The 24,384-nt window shown below is 39.4% G+C and overlaps 1 protein-coding gene across 2 annotated transcripts; it reads right to left on the bottom strand.

The window, feature by feature from the left end:
* Positions 1 to 3,948: 3,948 nt before the first annotated feature.
* Positions 3,949 to 20,916, bottom strand: slc49a3 (solute carrier family 49 member 3). 2 transcript variants are annotated; one of them, XM_012958339.3, is made up of 10 exons: positions 20,389 to 20,916; positions 19,327 to 19,485; positions 16,646 to 16,871; positions 14,994 to 15,070; positions 14,774 to 14,911; positions 12,321 to 12,437; positions 11,741 to 11,893; positions 7,646 to 7,803; positions 5,112 to 5,224; positions 3,949 to 4,709 (listed from the first exon to the last, which is right to left on the bottom strand). In XM_012958339.3, the coding sequence occupies exons 1-10, from the start codon at positions 20,554 to 20,556 to the stop codon at positions 4,570 to 4,572; spliced, it is 1,449 nt and encodes a 482-aa protein (XP_012813793.1). In that variant the 5' UTR covers positions 20,557 to 20,916; the 3' UTR covers positions 3,949 to 4,569.
* Positions 20,917 to 24,384: the final 3,468 nt, after the last annotated feature.

Below are 24,384 nucleotides of genomic sequence, written 5' to 3'. Positions count from 1 at the left end.
TCGTAACGGCTACGAAAAAGTCCCGACAATACACAAAAAAGTCGCAACGGCGACGAAAAAACGCAAAAAATACGAAAAAGTCGCAAAATGTTAGTTTCCAATCCGATTTTTTCCCATTCGGGATTCGGACTTGTGGATTAGTAAATCAGCCCCTTAGTATAAAGTTAATTACTTTAAACCATAAGTGCACTATATAGCAGGAGGTAAAAAATCAATAAAAAATCAAAAAAGTCCCAACAAAAAAATCTAATATTAAAATTAAATGGAAAATTAAATAAAAAGTCAGTTTTCAATTCAAAAACAATTTAAAAACCCCAAAACAACAACCAAAATCACTTGTATTAATTGTTGCTCCTGAAGGAGAGAGGTGTGATTTATGCAGGTTTCCACAGTCTTTATCCTGGTGGGGTTAATCAAAGAAACAACGTTCTTAATTTGCAGAGTTAACTTATATCACTAATATTGATTGTGCTGCTGTATATCGCGCAAAATGACCACAGTCTCTAGCAGATTAATTAATTTAGGTGATTGTTTCTACCACCACCAATTCAAACTACTTCCAGCATACATAAGTGACTGATGTGGGGCGTCCCCTAGTTGTTATATCTGTCATCATAAGATGAAAAAATAAAACAATCTCACCCAGCTTGAGCGCGTTTTTATTGCGTTCGTTTTAGACCTCCACACTTTCTCTTGCACTGATGACCGTCTAAATAATAATCTGATTAATTTTCCACATTATAATCACTGGTTGTGAAGAAGAAATCGCTAATGGGTTCCACTGCAGAAGGCACGCAATAGTAACAGGAGGCGCCATTTTGGGTGAAGGAGAGAGGAGGAGAGGTGTCGCAGGTGGGAGCGAGTAACATCGGCACTGGTGGGAGAAAGCGAGCGGAGTGAGAGAGACAGTGTGTTATACCAATTAGAAGGCACCCCTAGTGATTTTAATCACATACCTGAGACCCCAACAGTAGGAAAGCTCAGCTTTGCAAAGACTGATCCACTGCAGGCTACTGGAAACAGAGAAGAGACACTAGTGAACTGTGGAATTAAACAAAAATTCAGATTTTATAAGTGAGCTTAGAGCTTAATACATAAACTCTCACCATGTTCTATTTATTCCTATGGGATTTTTAGAAGCATATTTATCAATGGATGAAACTTTGATAAATATTCTTCTAAGAAAATCTCATAAGAATAAATAGAAAGTGGGTGAGTTTGTTTTAAGCTTTAAACTCACATTTTGATAAATCTGCCCCTAGGTCTCTGCCCCAGGCAGAACCCTGTGCTGTACTGAAGCTCGGTACTCCCCTATCTGCTGTACTTAGGATTACTATACTGAATGAAATATATATGTATACTGTATGCGTATGTATTGTTTGGCTGTAAGCACTAATTCTTGTGAACAAAATAACTGCATGATTAGGTAAGTACAGTTAGGTTGAAGGGTGTATAAACTTACACCCAGATATGTCTGGAGCACAGTCTCTGCATACTGTAACATCATTCAGGGTCCAAGCACCCAACATCAGGAATGTATTGTTAAAGCAACACTGCCCAATAAAAGCTTTTCTCTGAAAGCTTTAAGAAAAGGTCAGATGTCCTTATTCAAGTGACGATATACAAGGTTACTGAAATTAACAAGTCCATCCAAGGAACGTTCTGACTGACCTTTTGGAGTAAAGGTTCCCCTCTTCCCCCCCTTACTGATATGTGACTACATACACGGGGTGACTTGCAGATCGCTGGTAAGGAGCAGTAATACTGGTAAGTCATCTGTACCTCTCATTACATGAGGGAGAGAAAGAGATCAGCGCCATAGTGTTTGCTTCTTTAAATCAGCACTATTCATTAAAATGTATCTCTAGGGATAGGCAGTCCTCCAGTGAGAAGTCTTGCAGCAATGTGTGCCCAGCTGGCTTTTTGTTGATGTGACTGCCACTGGAGGCAAAGATTTTCCAGAAATAATTCACCCGTCTGATGTATGATCACATTGTGGTAGTTCCATGCAAAATGTGTAAAGCATGTTTTCTGTGTCATGCGATTTAACCAGTGATCCCCAACCAATGGCTCGTAAGCAACATGTTGCTCCCCAACCCCTTGGATGTTGCTCTCAGTGCCCCCAAACCAGGTAGTTATTTTTGAATTCTTGAGCGGCAAGTTTTAGTTGAATAAAAACCAGATTCACTACCAAATAAAGTCTCCTGTAAGATGATAGTGTGCATTGAGGCTGCTTAATAGCCAATCTTAGCCCCATTTTGGCACCTCCATGAACTTTTATTATGCTTGTGTTGCTCTCTTAGGGCTCTGGCACAAGGGGAGATTAGTGGCCCGCGACAAATCTCCCTGTTGCCTTGAGAGTAGACTTCCGCAATTTCACTGAAATCGTGCCACTGCGTATGCCATCCCACCGACAATTTACATTTTCGACGGTGGGATGGCATTTCGGGGCGATTAGTCGCCTGCGAACAGGGAGATTTGTCGTGGGCGACTAATCTCCCTGTGTGCCAGAGCCCTAAGTCTTTTAACATTTGACTGCAGCACATGAGTAAGAAAGATTCGGGACCCCTGCTCTTAACAGATACATTTCCTTGTACATTTTTTCCTTGCTTAGTAAATCTATTATCAGCTCTAGATAGAAATTATACCCTGCTTTGATCCTAGATGAATGGCATGCCATACACATCTACTAGATAGAAAAGGAACACCACTCATTAGTTAAAAGAAGGTTAAGTACTGCTAAAATATCAAACAAGCTGTGTTCCTTATCTGATTTTGGTTTTATTGGGCAAACACAGAGGAAGAGATATGCAGGTTCTTTCAATGCCAATCTAATTAGGGCAGAGGTATGATTAGGACAATGCTGTGCTTGTGAGGGTTAGTGTGTAGCACATTTTAGCTACAAAAAGAAACACTGAATGAGATATTGAAAGGTCTGGGTAACCTCATATCATTATAAAATAGTAGAGGTCTGGAATTATTCCACCAGTCCCAGTCCAGATTGACTGAATTGGAACTTTGATTTGGGTCAAGGGAGATCATTTTTTAGCACTTTGATTTAAGCATTTAAGGATATGTAGGTGGCTTGATAATGACAATGATGGATTGATTTCTCATAGATGAAATGGGGAATCTTTTAGGTTTTACAGCCACTTGATATCTACTGGATTTTTATAAAGGTTGCTCCATCTTGCCTATTAATTCATGGCCAATTCAACTGACCCTTCAGTGGTTCATTATCTCAGAGCCCCAAAATAACAAGTAGATATGATGTTGATTTTTCATGGTCCCACACAGGTAATTTGCTTTTTATTTTTCCCCATAACCCGATTTTATGTTTTCCTGGAATTAGCACCATTTTGATGCAGTTCCCTGACAGGTAAAAATGGGAAATCCTCCTAAAAGAATAGAGGCTGTTATAGCAGCAAAGGGAGGACCAACTAATGCCCTTGCTTTTGGAATGAGACATTGCACTGGCAGCTGTCTGGATACCTGGGTAATGTAGTGCACCAATGTAGTGTCCCATTTCTAAATCTTGGTTAAGGTGTAGCGTTTTCATGTTCCTGGGGTGCATTGAGTTTCCTGACTTCTGTGGAATGTCTTATAGATTTGTTCTGCCATAAGCCAAAAAGATTTCCCTACTGTATTCCAAGTGCTGAAAAATAGTTTTTGTTAGTGATTCTTCATTTAAAAACTGTGCTCCCAGATAGTGTTTTTGTATGAAGTGGACCACGTAGCAGTACAGACCAATTGAACAGTTGCTAAAATTAGAACATTCTATAACAAAAAAAAAAAAAAAAAGGTGTTGTAAAGGTGAATTACCCTTTAATGGTATCATGAAAGGGTAGTTCAGCCCAGATTATTTGCATACATACTCCTTGGGTGAGTAAGCATTGCCTTGAGGGAACCAACAATAATAGAGTTGTATACAAAAAAAGAACAACATAGTATTGGGAATGTAAAAATATTTTAATTACAATTCAGTAAATACAAATAATTAGCTTGTCAGTTGCCATGAACATGTACACAGTCCATATGACTATATGTGCCATTGCAACACTGTGTCAGTAGTCAGCTCTCCGTCAGCCAACACTCCAGTTCCCACAATGCCTTGCATGTGCTGCGTTTATCATGCCTACAAAAGGAGAGGCAAGCAAGGCACTGTGGTTCTGATACACTGCAATTGAACTGTTGCTGGGTATCTGTCTGCTGGGTTCTACTGTCTTCTCAGTTTGCCAGATTACAAAAACAATTTTCATTTACGATTAACTGTCAAGTCAATGAACATTTGTAATTAAAAAAAATAATTAAAAGAACGTTTTTAAGAGAACATTTTAATTAGCAAAAAAGTTTTAAAAGTTTCTAGTATGTAGAATAGTATATACAGTACATGTGGTTGCCTTCAGTGTAACTCATAGAGCTCAAGGAAGGGCTATTTAGGGTAGTTCATTACTGAGGGAATACTTGTAATTCTTTCATAGCATTTCATATGCAACACTTAAATCAGTCTTCAAGTCCTTAGGTATCCAGTGTGAGGTGGCTTTATGACACTAGCATGGCTTTGGCATGTTATGTTTCATGTGTGTTCAATTCTTCTTTTAATCCATTAAAATTCACTTCTGCAAGGAGTCGCTTGTACTTTGTATGAAAGAAGATAATAAATATGCAGGAACCAAAGCTGCACAAAGCAGCCATCACTAACATGGAAGCTGAAATAAAGTATATAAGACAATTAGTGAGGACTTTAGCGAAATAGCAAATTTATTATGGTGCTGAACAGCAGATCAATACATTTTGTTATTAGAACACATCTATTTAACTAGGGAGGCACTGCTGCTGAACTCATTACATCATGAGCCTGAACTATACAGCTGTGGGGAGAGTTGGTAGTAGCTGCTGACTGATGGATAGGGTCAGGAACTGGTAGGCAGGAGCAGTGAAAATCTCCTAGTCTTTATTAGAAAATCTTGTTACAGTTTTTTATATTATATATATATATACATACATACATACATACAGTATAAACACAGTGGAATTGCTATCATTAGCTGTACAACTTATAATTACAACAGTCATTTTAATAACGAAGATAATCTTATGGTCTTACTTACTTGACCAGTCATATATTTCAGTCTGATTCATTCCGCAGGGAGAAGGTCCAGACGTTGCAAATGGCCTGGTGAGTTTTTGAAAGAGTATCATGTAGATTATTCCCTGAATTTGGCTTGAACAAAAATAAAATAAAAATATTTTGTTATCTGTTGTTCAAACACAGGATGTTAAATAAGAAAAGTAAATGTTAAAACATGTGCAAGTATAATACATTTTATGGCATGGAGGCTGCTTTTTTTTCTTTTACACTCTGCTTCCACTGACTAAAAGTAGTTACACACATTTTTGGAATATATCATGAAAATACTACATTATAAAAACCTATTGCTGCTTTATTTTAGCTCAAAGCAATGCAGTACTACTACTGAAATTGCACAGACTGCGTGGAATACATGTTACTCATAAGGACTGTTCCCTACCCCATCGCAGTGTAATGCAACCAATTTCTCACTTGTTCCATTGTAAAGTAATGTTTTCCGGTACTTGAAGTTCTTCTACTTTCTATAGTGGGTGGTGGATAGTTTCTTTGGAAAGCTTAAGCTTGCAGAATCCCTTACTTCATAGTGGAACAAGGTGAGGAAGGGGTTGGACCATCCTCTGATAGCAGTTTAAGTGGTGGGGGACTTGTTCCAGTAGCACAGGCAGACTATCATGGTTTTCCTTCAGTCTCTGGAATCAGGTATGCGTATGAATGAATTTCTTTCAAAAAATACAAAAGCAGTATACTGTTGATGTCAACCAAATTTTTCCAGACAATAGCATAGATTGGAGGGGTTAAAAACCTATGACTCTGGCAGTCAGGTGAGCACAGGAGCACCAGGATATTCATATTGTTACCTCAATAGTTACATCTGTTCAAGGCTGCAGCATCCCCTTAATCACTCAGATTTGCCTCTCCTGTAACCCACTCGGCCCCCACCCTCAGGATTTGCTTTGGCTGTTGGCTTGTGGGCATGCTCAGTTGTTCTAAACTCAGATTACTAAACACGCCCCCCAGTCTAGCAGCCAGTAAAGAGATGGCATTGCTGGTTCCCACAGAAACTCAGCTCTAGCTGTCTGCTTACATTTTTTCTCCTAAACTCCTCTCCTGAGCTCAGCTCAAACAAAGCAGAACTTTTATCAAAGACAGTTTTGCCTGCTTGAGCCTGTATTCTTGATTAAATGTATGCTGAATAAGGGTCTGTGTGTGTAGGCTGTTTGCAGATTTAAACATATCCAACTATGTATCAGAGGAAAAATGGCCACCAGGTAAAAGCTGCTATTTGGTTTAGGAAAATGTGATGGTGCTGGCAAACAGAGGGGGATATATGCAGTAAAAATGATGCCATTTGGGTGGGGGAGACTTGCCCAACTGATATAAATTGTAGGCAAATGTAGGCTTTACATGTCCTTTAACTCCAAGCCAGGAATTAAAAAATAAGTAGGGATGCACCGAATCCGGTATTTTCAGATTCAGCCAAACCCTGAATCCTTTGTAAAAGATTTGGCTGAACACCAAACCAAATCCAAATGCAAGTTAGGATATGGAAGGGTTAAAACAGAACCACGTGCATGGTGCAAAATTTTCAGTTGATGTTTATGCGACAAAAAGTCACATGATTTCGTCCAGGAGCGCGGATTCATCCAAATCCTGCTGAAAAAGGCCAAATCCCGAACTGAATCCTGGATTTGTTGCATCCCTAAAAATAAGCACCTACTTTGAGGCCACTGGGAACAACATCCTAGGGGCTGGTAAACAATATGGTGCTTACGAGCCACTGGTTGGGAACCACTGCTCTGGAAGATCAACCGACATCAGACACTGTGCACAGTAAAAGAGCTCAATGTGCACACACTCTGTCAACTGTCTTGACTTCTGGTCCAAACCAAAAATGAGTATATGCATCCATAATACTATAATGTAGCAACTTCGATGTGTGCAGTGGAAGATGAAAATGAATGGGGTCTCAAAGCAAGAATTCTGTAAAGAGGAGATCCTACTAAGGATTAGAGTTTTAGCTAGCCATGCTTTGCTCCTTAACTCACCATACAATGGTACATGCCCAACTAGTTGGCACACATGCACACTTAAATTGCCAGTGATGTGTGAATGCAGTTCCAGTTTGGTTTGTGATTTGATGCAGATGCCATATGAGTAATCAGTTGCCTTGGTATTCCATGTTCGCTCATTAACTATAGTGTAACACTGGAACATTATGAAATACTTGTGTTTGTGTGGCCATCATTACACAGCATGCCTGCCATTGAGACTGACACAAGACGTTGTTAGGTTTGTACATTGTAATGTGACTTAGTTAGTCTTATACAAAGCACTGCCGCAGCCAGAAAGGACAGCACAGGAGGCACTATTGACAGCTTGCGAGTGCTGCTGTGCAGTTACTGTTTTTCTTATGAACTACTGATATTGTAATAGGATATATGTGCAAATTTCTGAGAGTTGCCTGATATGGATATAAACACACATTTCATAAATGTTACTGTGACTTTACAATAATAAGTCAATAGAAAAGCATACATGTGAACATATACTTACCCAGAGATGAAGGCCAAACCCGTTGAGCTTCCTTCTCCGACTGGGTAGGAACATTCCACAGCTAGTTCCATTCCAACTGGAGAGATTGCAAACCCGAACAATCCCAACAAAGAGCATACGCACGCCACCAAAACTGTTTGCTCACGGAAGTTAATCACCTGGTGATATAAATTGATACAAACATCTTTTTACAAAGCATTTTTTTAACATTGTTAAAAAATTCATTTAAACACAACATAGATTTGTGTTGCTCAGCAACCATGTTTACATGTTTTTTTTTTTTAAATTAAGAAAATAACCTGAAAGCCAGGAACCCTGATTCAGACTTTTAGAATCTGTACTTTTTATTTATAGTTCCCAGCTTTGTACAGTGCCTAAATACAGTAATAATATAGTAAATAAGTTCCAGCTTCAATTAGTGCAGTAACCCATAGCAACAATCAGCATTGTATTACCGAAAGTATCTGTCCAATACCCATTCACAATACTACTAATATGAAGTTGGCCTCTCATTGTGTGAAGACTCCCACTAACACATTCTAGATGGGATTTTATTCATTCAGCTATGAGTGAGGCTGGGCAATAATGCTGGATATGGTTAAAAGCCAGGGTTCAATTAGACCTAGAGATGTTGAGTTGGGTTGAGATCAGGGTTCTGTGCAGGGCAGTCAAGTTCCTTCACTCCAATCTTAGAAAATAAATGTGGTATTAGGGAATATTATTATGCTGAAACAAAAACAGTTTTTCCCAAACTGTTGTTACAAAGTAAAAAACTTGGACTTTTCAATAATACCAGAGTATGATAAGATTTCATACCATAACCTAAACCATGAAAAACAGTTTCAGGCCATTATTCCTTATCCACCAAACTTTGGCAGTTGGCATTACACATTCTGCCAGTTGTTTTCTTGTTGTTGTTTTTTGTTGTTGTTGTTTTCTTGGCTAAATCAAAGCTCATCAGTGAGGTGCAACTAACGTCGCTCACGTTGCTTCCAGATCCAATTTGAAGCTCAGCGGTGCATGTCCCAAATGAGGAATTCAGAAGACACTTTTGGCCATAAAGTGTGTGTTTGCATACTTGTTAATATTGGTGTATGTGATGAAAGTAAAATTCTATATAGCTGCTAATGGTTACAGCAATAGCAAAATATGACTGAAAAGAACACAAAGCACACAAACCCTCTTAGGTGATCAACATAACTGCAGATCTTGGTATAAGAACAAAGAAAGATAGGCTAATATTTAATTACATTTTTTATTACCTATCATAGTATTTTATATCTCTACTCCATTACATGAAACCCTATAATATCAAAGATTACAACAGCAATTGATAACATTCACTAGTATATCAAGACAAATCAACTGAAATTGATGCGACTAAAAAAGGTTGATTTTTCTCATGCACCCGCATTTAATTTTTATTTTAATATCGCAGCTATAACTATATCATTCAATACTTCAAATGCAATGTGATGTGTAATTGCAACCCTAACCTATTTTATGAGGGAGTACATTAAACAGAAGGTCTATTTCATGATTCAGACTGCTTAGAAATGCAATAACCTTTATATATTAAAAACAATAAAACTATAATGATTGAATACAAGTGTCAGATTTTTAAATTAGTTGTATCTATATTTAATTTGTATTATGATCTTTGTAAAACGGTAAAGTACCATTAGACGTGCTATTAGGCGTACAACCTACAGTATGTTCTCATTTATTATTTTAGTGGTGTGTTAAAAGTTACCTAGAGAGTTCACTCTATATCACTAATATAATCTGCCTGCCCTTTTACAGTTTTTCTATTCCCGGTAACTTAATGTTCATCTTTTGTGACAGTACAGTAGCTACCTTGCAGTGAAATGGTACTTTCTACAAAACACTGTAGAATAGGAATTTAAATGAAAGAAAACCCTCACAATTATTTTTAATGGATTCTGGAGAAGAAAGAACCTGCTAAAATGAACAGCAGAGAAAACTCTGTGGAAGTGCTCATTTTCATGGATTTATTGGAAACACTCCAGGTATCATTATTTATATATCATTAACAAGTTTAATTGATAAAACCAGCTCTTTAAGCCAGAATTCTGTAGATGCCTTAGGCTTAGGACCCCTCTGCTAATAGCGTTTTTTGGCCCCTCTTATAGTCATGTTTCAAGACACTCTCCTTAAGTTTGGCCTTAAAGCTGGCGACACACGTGGCGATTTTCAATCTTTCATGAAAGATCGTTCCAACCCTACACTGACATTCAGGGCTTAATCGTCAGATATGGAGGTAGAAACAATAGGATTTCTACCTCCTTCTGTCAATTCAGCCCTGAAGGCAGATTTTGCTGAGACAAAATCTTCTAACCCACCAGATCGGCGAGTCGACCGATATCAGCAGCTTTCTGCAATATTGGTCGGCTCGCCAAGTTGCCATACAAGCACTAAATATCATAAGAAACGAGGTTTTGTACGATATTATCGGTGCGTGTATGGCCAGCTTAAAGGAAGTAACACTAAAAAATGAAAGAGCTTTAAAGTAATAAATATATAATGCACTGTTGCCCTGCACTGGTAAAACTGGTGTGTTTGCTACAGTAACACTACTATAATTTATATAATAAGCTGCTGTGTAGCCACAGGGGCAGCCATTCAAGCTGGAAAAAAGGAGAAAAGGCACAGGTTACATAGCAGATAACAGATAAGCTCTGTAGAATACAATAGTGTTTTATCTGTTATCTGCTATGTGCCTGTGCCTTTTCTCCTTTGAATGGCTGCCTCCATGGCTACATAGCAGCTTATTTATATAAATTATAGTAGACTTTCTGAAGTAAACACACAACTTTTACCAGTGCAGGGCAGCAGCACATTATATTTTAGTTACTTTTATACACTTTCATTTTTTGGTGTTACTGTTCCTTTAAGTCTGCCTCCCCTTCTAACACTTTGGGCCACTCTAGGTGGCCTACTGCTCACAGCATTTATATTATTGCCCTCTAGAAAAAAAAACTAAGCTTCTTATTACCAGAACCTGACTAAAGAATGCAGATAAATGAGATTTAGTTGCTGTGCTTATACATATGTGACCTTACCCCACCCTTCCTTTATAAACAGGGCAATTTGTTTAGAGCTTACCTAGAGTCTGTTATTGGGACTATTAATTGTGTTATTTTAGTGCATAAGAGCATCTGGCACCTGGTAACTTTTTTTGCTTATACTTGATGCATTATAATTTGTTCATTAAATATACACAGTCCAATTAATGGACACATGATGTGATGGGAGGATCTTATGTAAGCATACCCTTTGAATACCTTTATTTAATTTAGGGATGCACTGAATCCACTATTTTTGGGTTTGGCCAAACCCCAAATCCTTCGTAAAAGATTTAGCCTAAAACCAATTCCTAAATTACATGTGCAAATTAGGCTGCTGAATGGTTAAATAATTAATAATAATTAAAAATAAACGTGCATGCAGTGTAAAGAATTTTTACTTCCGTGTTCATGTGACCAAAAGTCATGATTTTAAGGATTTGGTTGGGCCAGGCACTTGGATTCAGCTTGATCTGAATCCTGCCTAAATCTTGGCGGAATCCTGGATTCGGCGCATCCCTAATTTAATTACACCTAATTACACTCTGTAAGAGCACTTGAGGCAGAGGATTTCCCAATAATGCTGGCTAAGAGTGCACATTGCAGCAGTGGAAATGTCATTTAGTCATGACTGATTGTATATATACAAATCCTGAACCTAGACTTTATACCAAAGTTCTGTACTGTAGGAAAGGATGCATGTAAAAACATGTAAATTAAAATTATTAAGTTAATGCCAAGGTCATAAAAGTCATCACATTAACTTATGTATATATTATACACACACGCATATCCTCACAATTAAAGCTTTTCTTTCACGTGCAAAAAAAAATCTAATTTCCTGAACAGCCCTTTAATTTTACCGGAGAAGACAAAAATATGTATTCTCTGAATGAAATAACCACCCAATAGTGACAATATTTGAATAAAATATTAACTTCCCTTTCTGCTTTTCAAAATGGCTTGTATTGCTATAATGCTTTCTTCCAAACCAAGGCCAATAACTCACCAGTGCAAATGCAATACTTGTCAGCGCGGTTAATGCAAAGCAGGTCTTGACAACTTCCTTGAATTTTTTCGTCCTGTCAACATAAAGTCCACAAACAAATGCACCAATGAACCCAAAGAAAATAAACAGGGCTCCACACACACCTGCAAAAAGCTAGAAAAAAAAGACATCTAGATTTATTAAAAAGGCTTTAGAAACATATTCACATACTGCACAGACTGTATATTTGTATTTCTATAGTGCTCCTTATGCATGCAGAACTGAACATGACTTACATTATCCATACAGCCTGAGAATCACATCAAATAACAAAATTATACTGTACAGTTAGGATAGTGATAAGTGCCAAGTAATAGTGTTACATTTATCACAGATAACCTTCAGATGGTATTTAAAACATGGCATGCATTATGTATCCTTCTAGGTAAAGAAAGTTAGTCAGGCTTTGGAATCTGACACAGCTTAATTCACCAGGATAATGTCATCAATAAAATGTAACAAAGGGATGCATATTAAAGTGGTCTTCCCAACATTAAAAAATATTACATTTTGTGTTAGGCTTTTTTTTTTAAAATCTTACATTTGAATAGCCCCTAAAGCACAAAATCTGCTCCAGAAAAGAAGAAATTGCTGTGAATATTCCAATTCCTGCCCCGAAACACAGCATTAGGATGACGTAAGCTCTATTTGTCAGGAGCTGTGAAGGAAAAACAATTATTAAACAGGCATGCTAATAACAGTCTTTATATAGTTATTTCAAGCAGGGAGTGGAGTTTCTAAAGCAACTGAAACATGCCAGGTGTATTTGATGATAGAATTGCTCGGTGACGGCTGACTAACGCTATCTCCATATTTGTTCCTTTCTAGGGACTGCAGTATTATGCCAGCAGCACAACTACTTGCACTAACTACTCCTAAACATCATACAAGTGTTAAAATAACCGACAAATAAACAAATGTTGCTGTATGTGTTTTGGACAAATGTCTCCCTAAACACACACACACACACACACTGCATGTTGGAATGTTGTGGAAATGTGACCCACTTCAGAGTGCAAGATATTCTGGCAGATTCACAGCAAAATGAGGCTTGTAATAAACTGTGATAAACAATCTGCACAAATTTGCAACTGGGCAATAACGCATTTCCACCAATCAGTGATTAGCTTTTTTGAGCCAGCTGCAAATAGAACAATAAAATCAAACATCTGATTGGTTGCCATGGGTAAATTCCCAGTAGCAAATTTGCCCAGTGTTTATAAAAAACACCAAAAAAAAAAGCATAAAATGTTCAAATATTGTCTGGAAGTAAGCGCAAATTAACTGTGAAATGATATTATCCCATCTGTCTTCCTTTCTATCTATGATAACTACTACAATTTTTAAGTACAAAGTTCAGACAACTTTAAATGACAATACAAGTGATATCAAGTGCTGCGTAAATTGATGGCGCTATAAAAATAATAATAATAATAATATCAAGGTCCAGGTAAAACTAATGGAATTATTAAGTACCATTTATACATGGGCAAATATTGTAAAATATAATAATAAGAAGCCCCCTAGAGGTTTTATGAGACTATACAAAAACAAGCCAGAGGCAGAGTGATTTTATAGAGGTAATATAACTTGAGGTAACTTATAATATCATAATATCTTAAGGATATACATACATAAATACAAACTAATTATTGAAAATAGCAGCAAACTAGCTCCATTCATTAGATTTCAGTGTTTCAATAATTTATCACATTAACTTATAACTGAGAGTCTTATTGTTCAGTGTTCCCTCTTGGATGCGTGTTCATACACATGCATATTGTTAAGGGCAAGGCACAAAGAATTTTGTAATAAAAAAAAAAAATCATAATCATTTTTACTTATTTGGATCCACCCACATTTCTGTGCAGTTTTTTTTAGTGTATACAAAAGAATTCTATTGTGTATGCAGTTAAAAGAAATGACAGGGAATTTTGTATTACACAAACCATACAGTTTCATACATTGCTGCAGAAAGTACACAATGATTCCAATTTTTTCCCTATTCAGCTTGAATAACTGCCCGTCATGGCTACACAGAAGCACATTTATATTAACTGTAGTAGTCTTTCTGCAGCAAACACACCAGTTTTACCCAGGGCCAGAACTATGGGTAGGCAGAAGAGGTATGTACCCCTAGTTCGGTCCAGGGTGGTCTTCAGATTTCGGAATCCTTAGTGATGATAAGCGAGGGCTAAGGTTTTTGTCACCCCCCCCACTTGTCACCATGCAAGTGGTGAAGGGGTGGGGGCACTATTTAATCCTGGCCCCGTACTGGTTTTAATAGTGCAGGGCATTATTTGCTGTTGCTGGTTCTTTGATGGGTAAGCAAGAGCTAATTTTAGTGAAAAATTGCCACCAAATATCTGAAATGGTACCTATTACAAGAAAAAATTGTTTCTCCCACCAGAGGTCTGGGGCTAACCAAACTTGTATTCTAGATAGGGGTAAAATTGTATTTTTTTTTTCTTTTCAGAAAAGCACCTTAGCGAGTGCTCTGCCCCATGCACCAAAAGGACTCATAACATAAAAACAAGAAACAGCTTAATGTGTATTTCTAAACCAAAATCCTAGATAATATTGTCTTTTAAAGGGATACTGACACATTCCTATAACTGTAAGAAAGATGTATTACTCATAATGCAGTGCTTCTGTTGGAGATACCCAAAGGCTTCGCAGCTACACTTACCACATGTGAAAGTGCGCCACATTTTTGGAAAAAAAGAGGCTTTCTGCAGAGACGCTAGGCAGTGGGTGGTGCGATCATTCTATAGGCTGGAACACAAATGTAAACTATGGAAGGATTGCATGACTACCAGTGCACAGTTATAGGAACAGGTCACTATCCCTTTGAATATATTTTAATCATATTTTTCGTTAAACGTCTGCTAATTGTTGCCAAGAACTTTAATTAGATCAGTACTAAATTGCCCCACCACCATACATACAGGCAGACAGACATATATTTATATAAATCTCTATCTAGCTTTTTACCTGTCTTATACCGGCTATGAAGGGCTCAGAAGCCGAGTTAAAGGCACTTGCTGATGGTGGAGTTGGAGGAGATTTCGCACGAATCCCAGCAGTTGCAAGAATGCAAGCAGCTATAGCAGGAACAGTATAGATTCCAAGCTTTAAAAAGAGTACAAAAAATGCAATTCAGAGCAGCTGTGTTATGAATGTTTTGGAGTCATAATCAACAGAATCATCTTACCATGTGTGCAATATACTCCTCTTTGGTTACAACTGAAGGGGAAATAATATTGGCTAGAAGCACACCCAAAGGATTGGCTGGTAAAAGAAAAAGGGAAAAATATACTTTATGTATGGTTGTGTATTAATATATTATACTTCCTATATTATAACATATATGTGTGTGTGTGTGAAGTATAGTTATGTTATCAAGATAATTATATTTAAGTGAAAAAAAAGAATCCAAAGAATTCTGGTCCTTACAAAATAGAATTCCCAGACTTAAAGGAAAAAGAAAGGTAAAGTCACTTGGGGGTGCCAAAATGTTAGGCACCCCCAAGTGACTTTAACCGCCTACCTTTTACCCCGGGCTGGTGCCGCTGTCAGGAGAAAACAGCACCAGCCCGGGGTAGCTGCCGGCGCTTCCTCCTTCCGGCTTCGCTGCGCGCGCATGCGCAGTAGAGTGAAAAGCCGAACTTAAACATTTAAGTCGGCTTTTTCGCTCTACTGTGCATGCCCGGCCACCGGCAGTTTAGGAAGTGGAAGGCGGAAGGAGGAAGTGCTGCGCTCCGGGTACCCCGGGCTGGTGCTATTTTCTCCGAACAGGGGCACCAGCCCGGGGTACAAGGTAAGCGGTTAAAGTCACTTGGGGGTGCTTAACATTTTGGCACCCCCAAGTGACTTTGCCTTTCCTTCCCCTTTAACTTTTAGAAAGCTTTCTAAATGGGGTGATTCTTCATCATAATGCTTTGAGCAGTTAAATACAAATCCTTCTTCTATTAGGTGATAGAGTTTAGTGGCAGCACTAAGCTATAACTCACCCCATCGAGTTATAGGAATAACTGATTCATGAGGAAGAGGGGCAATATCTGTGAATCCAATTGCTAATGTTTTTCCCGGGCCTGTGCTCCATGGAAAAAAACTGCATGGCCCATTTTACTGTACTTTCCCAGCAGTCCCTAGCACTGACTGACACTTATACATACACAGCAGAGTAAGATCAGAATTTGCTCGCCTGCATATGTGCAAGGCCAAGCCAGGAACATCTGGGAATAAGGTAAAAAGGCAGTGCTGCAGTTAATCAGTTCCCTGGAATGCTGCAATTTTAACCTATAAAAACACTGGACCGGGAAAAAACACATTGGCACCCCAAGTGAATCCATCTTTCCTTGACCTTTAAAACAATACAAGTATACAGGGACTTAGCAAATTGATAGAAATCTGTTTTAATTAATCAGTAATAATGCAGAGAAAAATTTGTAATTATGAAATAAGTTTTCTCATCGAAACTTAAATCAATTACAACAAATCCATAACGATTTTGGGATTCATTAGATGGTGCCATGTTTACTGATCCCCTAATGCAATAAACACTTTTTTTGCATTCATTTTTAGTGTTGTGTTCCTAAACATGATCCTAAATAAATCAGTATCTAATTTGTATAAATACCTTGCTTTACAACAGTGTTGTAATGCTTAGTAATTAACAGGGCAGCAAACACTGGAGCTAATTTGTGTTTAGTACAGAGGAAAATTACTTAACCAAACTGATGGGGATCTAAGGTCCCTAAGAGCAGCTGATCAGCTCTTAAAGGGCAAGTGCCAAAAATAAAGAAACCTATTTTTAAAACCTACCTGACACATACATATATGAACATGACATGCACTACTTACACATAGAGGCGATCATATTAGCTGTTGCACGTTGATGTTCAGGGAACCACACAGATGCAAGCTTAGCAGGTACAAATAAGACAAGTGGCTGTGCTATAGCACACAGGCTTTGTCCAGTAAAAAGGTAATATATCCCAGTGTATGAGCCAGAGGGATTGAGGTAAGGTACAATAGCACCACAACGTATGATGCTTCCAATCATGTTAAGCCAAGAGCTAAAGACTATCTGTAAAATAAATATATTATTAGAAGAATTATGAGCCCCACTGCCTGTATTATGTGGGCTAAAGCTGCAAAAACTAATCTAACATGGGTAAAAACTTCTTTCTACTCCAAACTGCAAAAAAAAAAAATCCAAATTTTTAATATCAAACTGCAAAGCTATGCTAAAGGCAATGGTTTTTTTTGACATTTCTGAAAATCACCTAAACACATTGCAATTAGCTGAATTTATCTCACACAATTTCTTGTATACATGGCATACAACATTGTAATAAAATCACGAAAAAACCCTGCCTTGTTCTAAAAAGATATTCCCGGCCTCTTTCCATATAGTAGAACACATGCTTTATCACATCAAATATATACTGCCTCTGAAAAAAGGGTGACTAGCAATGCAAAGGTGAGGACAGAGAATGAGTTACACTGAGCTTCACCGTTGAAGAGAAAATGTTAATATGTTGTTTTTCCTCTCCATTTTGTCATTTTAACCACATATTTACAAATGTGCCTGTGAACTCTCATTCTTTCACCAAATAACAAAGAGTGGTGGCTGAGTAGAATTTTGGAGTATTTTCTGAATTTCCCCCTAAAAATTGTGTGGTTGCGTATATGTGTATGCGAGTGTGTAAAGATGTGAAAAAAATGCAAGAGAAAAAAAACCTTTAGTAAATGTTGTATTTTTGTGTGTAAATACATGCATTTATATGTAAATGTCTGTAACAATAATATTGGTGCGTGTATGACCAGACCAGCTTTATCATACAGTTTACCCTGCAAACTAGTCAATGATGGCAGGGTATTGTTGCTTGTCAGAGGAAAGTGAAAAGAATGCTTTCATTGTTGTCTGGAGGTTTTCCAGATAAGGGGTAATTCTGTAATATGGAGCACCGCACTGGGCTTTTTCTTGGCCACACTGTGTCTGAACCCAGAGTTACTGTATCAGCCTGGGTGCAGACTCCACTAATCCACTAAGTGTGTCTGCACCCAGGTTATCACAGTGACTCCCGGTGCAGACGCAGGACCCGTGTGTAGCATTAGCATTAATGGTAAGGGCACACAAGGCATTTTGTTGCCTATGCCTACTGCTGCATTTTCAAGAGATAAAGTAAAGGGGCTGGCAAAATATAAACAGTATAGCCTTTGTTCTGTCCCTTCAGACTGTCAGCTCAAATAAACAGAGCAGCAGGACGTAAAGTGCAGCTGCAGCTCGTCTTCACTTCATTGGCTGCTGCGCCATCCACTAGCAGATGCGGTGCACTGATTGCAAATTAATTGTATTTAAAAGTTTATTAAAAATTTATTCTCGGCAATCGTTTTTCAGCTTGCCGAAATATGCGCCATAATGCTTTGTGTGCAATTAGCCTTAGTTGTGTTTTTTTCTGCAGGCAGAGAGAAGTTAATCTGCTCCCTTTAGCCTCTCCATTAAACTGTACTGAGTATCACAGCATCCTCCTGTGTGTGTAGGCATACTGAGTGGAAGCAGAGATCCACCTGAAAACATGGAACAAGGTATTTTCGGACCAATATCCCCTCTGTGTACCTACACGCAGGGGAAGCCGTGATAGTCAATACTGTTTTATGGAGAGGCAGAAGGGAGTGGATCCTCTGCTTTCAGCCTGCAGAAAAAACACCGGAGCGAACACGCCATGTGCCCTACTCTAAGGGCAGAGACACACTGAGCAGAATCTCCGCTTTACTCAGCCTGTGTTTTGTGCACCCGTGGATGAAAGCAGATCCACCATTATCTTCTCTTTTGGGTGGCCCCATTGACACAACATTGTCACTTGCAGTGCTCAAAGTGCCCAAAAGCACCCTGTGTGCAGGTCCAGACTTGCCATCTGTAGAGTCTGGCTAATGCCTGAGGGGCAGCTGTAAGGTGCCATATAAAGTATCTAATTATTGGGCTTGTGTGCCCTTGAATTTCCAGGGCCTGTTTTGAATCTCAATCTAGACCTGAAGAGAGTCATGCTCACAAAAAGAGGCATACTTAGTGGAAGATTTCAGTAACTCTGCCCTGTTAAAGGACTAAGACAACTATCCTCTTGTGAGCCAGACCACTGCAGCTATTTGGTTTGACTATACCCATATGCAGATATGTCTCCTATCAGACTCCTATTTCAGGTAATACTCTACCATCCCTAATAATAAGTAATAACTAAAATTAAGCTTTGTTGCTAGAGATGTGGTAAAATGCAAAATTACATTTTGGTCTATAGGTTCTGACTGTGGAAAACTGGATTGGTTTAAAAAAAAAAAAAAAAAAAAAAAAACTGGGTACCTGCCTGAGTAGAAACCTGGTGTCTGTGCAAGAGCAACAAACAGACAGCAGTTCTGAGTGGCAAAACAAATGATACATCTAATTGCAAGACTTATTAGCCTTGCACATAAGTCCAGGTTGTGAAGATCCCAAAATACAGATTTCTATATTATGTGCAGGCAGGATAAAGTAAAGTACTTACAGCATATTTTAGTCCAAGAGTATCTATCAGCCACGATGCTCCAAATCCCACTGGAATTGCAATAATGAGGTACACAAGAGACAGATAGTTGACAACGTCAAGGCTACACTTGAAGAAACTTGCCGTCACATCAGCCACTGGGGCAAAACTGATCCACAGCTGCAATGAGAAAGACACAGCTAAAAAAAAATATATATATATATATTATATATATATCTCAAACTCAACAGTAGAAAGCACTCACAGCTACAGCATCAATCAGGTCTGTGATTTATTTCAGCATACCATGGTATAGATGGTATGTTGAAATAAATCACTGACCTGATTGATGCTGTAGCTGTGAGTGCTTTCTACTGTTGAGTTTGATGCATTATTTTTGTCAGCACCCAGCCTGTGCCCGATACTGGTGAGTGCCGATTCTTTACAAGACTATATATAAGGAAGAGTGGAGCACACCCTATAAGGGCTCAAATGCCTTGGGTGCTGGCAAAATGAGGAAATATAAGGACAGAGAGCCGCAGACACAAGGACTTAGCAGTTAGTGAAAAAAAATTTTTGAAAAAAAAAAAAATGTGTATATATATATTACACCCCCAGTTCAGTTTCCTGAATCAATGTGAGGCAGCATGCCTGTCAAGACTTGGACCAGAAATGTTTAGGAATCAGAAGCAGAAACCATTATATTATGTATACTGGAAACTTTCTTAGCATGTCATTGGGGGTAATTTATTAACAATGGGGTAATTTAATAACAATGGGCAACTTTGCCTATTGGCAGTAACATATAGTAACCAATCAAATTGTTGCATTCATTGTTCTATATGAAGCTGGTTGAAAACAAGGCAATCACTGATTGGTTGCTATGGGTTACTGCCCATGGGCAAAATTGTCCGGTATTAATAAATGAGCCCCATTATGTTTTACTATGGGAAATCTAGATTCGGGTGTTGTTCCCCTTTTAAATAAATAGCTCCTACAGTATAATAGGGGTAACTGCCAGTAAAGTAAATGGTAAATAGCGCACAGATTGAAGTGCAAATCACTTCTCTGCTCCGCACTCACCATGGCATTGGTACAGCTCAGCAGGCATATTACGCCCAGAACAAACCATCTTCGCTTGTAGGTCCGAAATTGGCACTTATCCCCGTTCGAGGCTATTATCTCCCCATTAAGAAGCGGCTGCCCAGCTTGGTCCTCTGTCTGTTCCCCGCTGCTCACATCCTCAGCCATCACGCAGCCGGGCGCACAGACTGCCCTGGGGCAAAAGGAACCCGGTGCCACACCAGGAACATACAGGTCTTCCCACTTATTCGCCACGGAAGTGAGTCTGTCACGGGACAGCTGGCATGCTACACACAGTTAGCTAACGTATGCCGGCTCTTCTGGTGTGACCGGGCTTCAGCCACGCCTACTCCAACTAGTCACAGGTTTTACCGGGCTTAAGCCCCGCCCACCCGCACACTGAGCCAGGCACTGGGTAGGAAGAAGAAATGCTCGCTAATGAATGGCTCTTTCACATCCTGATTGTCTTGTGACGTTAGTTTCGCAACGATGAGAGGGGAGGAGGGAATCAGATTTTATTGAAGGCAGGAATGGAGATCGTAATGATCGCTCCTTCATTCGTTGTTATTGGGAGAGAGAAGGGCAAGCAGCGCAAGATTGGGAACCTATTGGGCAGTGCCTGCTGCTCTCTCTCTCTAGATCTCTGTCTGCTTCCTGTGTGGCTGCCATGGAGAAGGGGAGGGGTAGGCGGGCTTTTTAGTAGGAGCAGCTCAGAAGCACTGTCACAAAATGTTATTGTCTGTTGTGTAGAACTAAAAGTTTTGTAATCATCATTATTCGCAGCATGTACTGTCTTTATAAATCTCATATTTCCTCTGTCCTCTTTCAGCAACCTCTATATTAACCCCCAATTGCCCTGGCTAGTTTTCTGTCTTCCTCCCATTATACCTGTTATATCTTTGCTCAGCCTTAAGCTGCCACTGTCCCACCGACCTGATAGCTTTTCTGTGTGTTCACAGACATTAATCATGAAATTGGCCCTGCTTTTATTCTTTCATGTGTTCATCTTTAATCCTATATAAAATGCCTAGACCTTTTCCAGTTAATGAGAAGAGGTGCTTCTGCTAAAAGTTATCCCAGCTGACAGGTGTGCTACTGGGGCACCTATCTGGTGGGCTCTGGGCAAATGCCCCATTTATTAAAACTGCCCTGGGCAAGATATGCGTCACTTGTGTGCCTAGGGGCCCATCTAGCTTTTTTTTTCTTACATTGTTATTTTTTATTTTCTCTTTCTGAACCTTTTGATATTTATTTGCGCTGCATGCAGCAGAGATGTAACTGGCACACACCAAACTCAAGTCAATGTAAAGAGCTCAAACGCACATTGCCTGTATCTGCATACATCTGGATGTACACACACCCCTTGACTGCCTTTCTTCTCCCAGGTGCACCCTCACTTGCTCAGTGTGTTCTGGACTGCAGTTGAGAAGCTAAGCCTAGTAGTTTTCTAAAAATAACAAAACATTCACATAAAGGGAGGTTACATTTGTTATTGTATGTGATGCTTCTTAGAAGGGTCTGATTGAAGGGTGCAGGGCCCACCGGGGCTGCTGCTCCAGGGGCCCCTTACCCCTCAAGGTGCCCCGCTGGCCACGCCCCCCTTACCCCCCGCAGGGGCTGGTAAAAGGGATCATGTCTGGGCCGCTGGGGCCCACCAGGTTTTTTCCCGGTATCCCGGCAGCCCAGTCCGACCATGCTTCTTAGCAGACTTGTACCTTGTATTTAACATATACAGTGGAGGAAATAATTATTTGACCCCTCACTGATTTTGTAAGTTTGTCCAATGACAAAGAAATGAAAAGTCTCAGAACAGTATCATTTCAATGGTAGGTTTATTTTAACAGTGGCAGATAGCACATCAAAAGGAAAATCGAAAAAATAACTTTAAATAAAAGATAGCAACTGATTTGCATTTCATTGAGTGAAATAAGTTTTTGAACCCCTACCAACCATTAAGAGTTCTGGCTCCCACAGAGTGGTTAGACACTTCTACTCAATTAGTCAACCTCATTAAGGACACCTGTCTTAACTAGTCACCTGTATAAAAGACACCTGTCCACAGAATCAATCAATCAAGCAGACTCCAAACTCTCCAACATGGGAAAGACCAAAGAGCTGTCCAAGGATGTCAGAGACAAAATTGTAGACCTGCACAAGGCTGGAATGGGCTACAAAACCATTAGCAAGAAGCTGGGAGAGAAGGTGACAACTGTTGGTGCGATTGTTCGAAAATGGAAGGAGCACAAAATGACCATCAATCGACCTCGCTCTGGGGCTCCACGCAAGATCTCACCTCGTGGGGTGTCAATGATTCTGAGAAAGGTGAAAAAGCATCCTAGAACTACACGGGAGGAGTTAGTTAATGACCTCAAATTAGCAGGGACCACAGTCACCAAGAAAACCATTGGAAACACATTACACCGCAATGGATTAAAATCCTGCAGGGCTCGCAAGGTCCCCCTGCTCAAGAAGGCACATGTGCAGGCCCGTCTGAAGTTTGCCAATGAACACCTGAATGATTCTGTGAGTGACTGGGAGAAGGTGCTGTGGTCTGATGAGACCAAAATAGAGCTCTTTGGCATTAACTCAACTCGCTGTGTTTGGAGGAAGAAAAATGCTGCCTATGACCCCCAAAACACCGTCCCCACCGTCAAGCATGGGGGTGGAAACATTTTGCTTTGGGGGTGTTTTTCTGCTAAGGGCACAGGACAACTTATTCGCATTAACGGGAAAATGGACGGAGCCATGTATCGTGAAATCCTGAACGACAACCTCCTTCCCTCTGCCAGGAAACTGAAAATGGGTCGTGGATGGGTGTTCCAGCACGACAATGACCCAAAACATACAGCAAAGGCAACAAAGGAGTGGCTCAAGAAGAAGCACATTAAGGTCATGGAGTGGCCTAGTCAGTCTCCGGACCTTAATCCAATAGAAAACCTATGGAGGGAGCTCAAGCTCAGAGTTGCACAGAGACAGCCTCGAAACCTTAGGGATTTAGAGATGATCTGCAAAGAGGAGTGGACCAACATTCCTCCTAAAATGTGCGCAAACTTGGTCATTTACAAGAAACGTTTGACCTCTGTGCTTGCAAACAAGGGTTTTTCCACTAAGTATTAAGTCTTTTTTTGTTAGAGGGTTCAAAAACTTATTTCACCCAATGAAATGCAAATCAGTTGCTATCTTTTATTTAAAGTTATTTTTTCGATTTTCCTTTTGATGTGCTATCTGCCACTGTTAAAATAAACCTACCATTGAAATGATACTGTTCTGAGACTTTTCATTTCTTTGTCATTGGACAAACTTACAAAATCAGTGAGGGGTCAAATAATTATTTCCTCCACTGTATATATACTGATTGAAAAATTGTGAGTTGGCCTCTAAGCTAAGTTAACTGGCAGCCGTCACGAACATATGCTAGGAATGACAGGAAAGAAGAAGGTGGAGCTGCTAGGGGCATCTACAGAGGCACAGATCTACAGCAAAAATGTAGACAAACCACCATATTATTTGTGTGGTTGCACCCTGGTCAGCACGGGGGATAGGACTTTTCACTACAGAGTGGAGTACATGAAACTGCTCCTTGTCCCAGGGTCAAAATTAGAGGATCTGGCAGGGCACCAAACCAAGTAGTGTTGCCCTAGGTGGTTATACTACTTGCCCAATGTCTGAGGAAAATAGTGACATCTCCCATGGGCAACTATTATTACAAAATTATTTCTAGCGCCTATTGTTAAATATGAAAATACTAGACTTCAGCCTCCCCTGCTTCCTCGTCCCTTTAGTTACAGGTTGGGAGGCTCAGGACTTGGTTAAGGAACTTGTAACATTCTAAATCCATTCTAAATCAATATACTGAAGCTGAGCATTGCAGATACTGCAATGTCAAATGAGCAGTTCTGATCTTGTACTTAGAATAAGCAAATATGCTAAAACCAGAGCAAAATATTTACCATTCAAGAAATCTTCTCATTTGTATTTACAAATAACATCTCCATT

Source organism: Xenopus tropicalis, chromosome 1, assembly GCF_000004195.4.
Source record: "Xenopus tropicalis strain Nigerian chromosome 1, UCB_Xtro_10.0, whole genome shotgun sequence".
Taxonomy (NCBI): Eukaryota; Metazoa; Chordata; class Amphibia; order Anura; family Pipidae; genus Xenopus; species Xenopus tropicalis.
The sequence above is the reverse complement of the archived record's forward strand: the minus strand, read 5'-3'. Positions and strand labels throughout refer to the sequence as shown.

Excerpts from the sequence above, each read along its gene's own strand:
- slc49a3 (XM_012958339.3), bottom strand. The coding sequence starts at position 20,556 with ATGGCTGAGGATGTGAGCAGCGGGGAACAGACAGAGGACCAAGCTGGG. Across the intron at positions 19,486-20,388 it reads TGAGCTGTACCAATGCCATG|CTGTGGATCAGTTTTGCCCC; the intron begins GTGAGTGCGGAG and ends TTCTCATTGCAG. Across the intron at positions 12,438-14,773 it reads TCATAGCCGGTATAAGACAG|CTCCTGACAAATAGAGCTTA; the intron begins GTAAAAAGCTAG and ends TTTCCTTCACAG.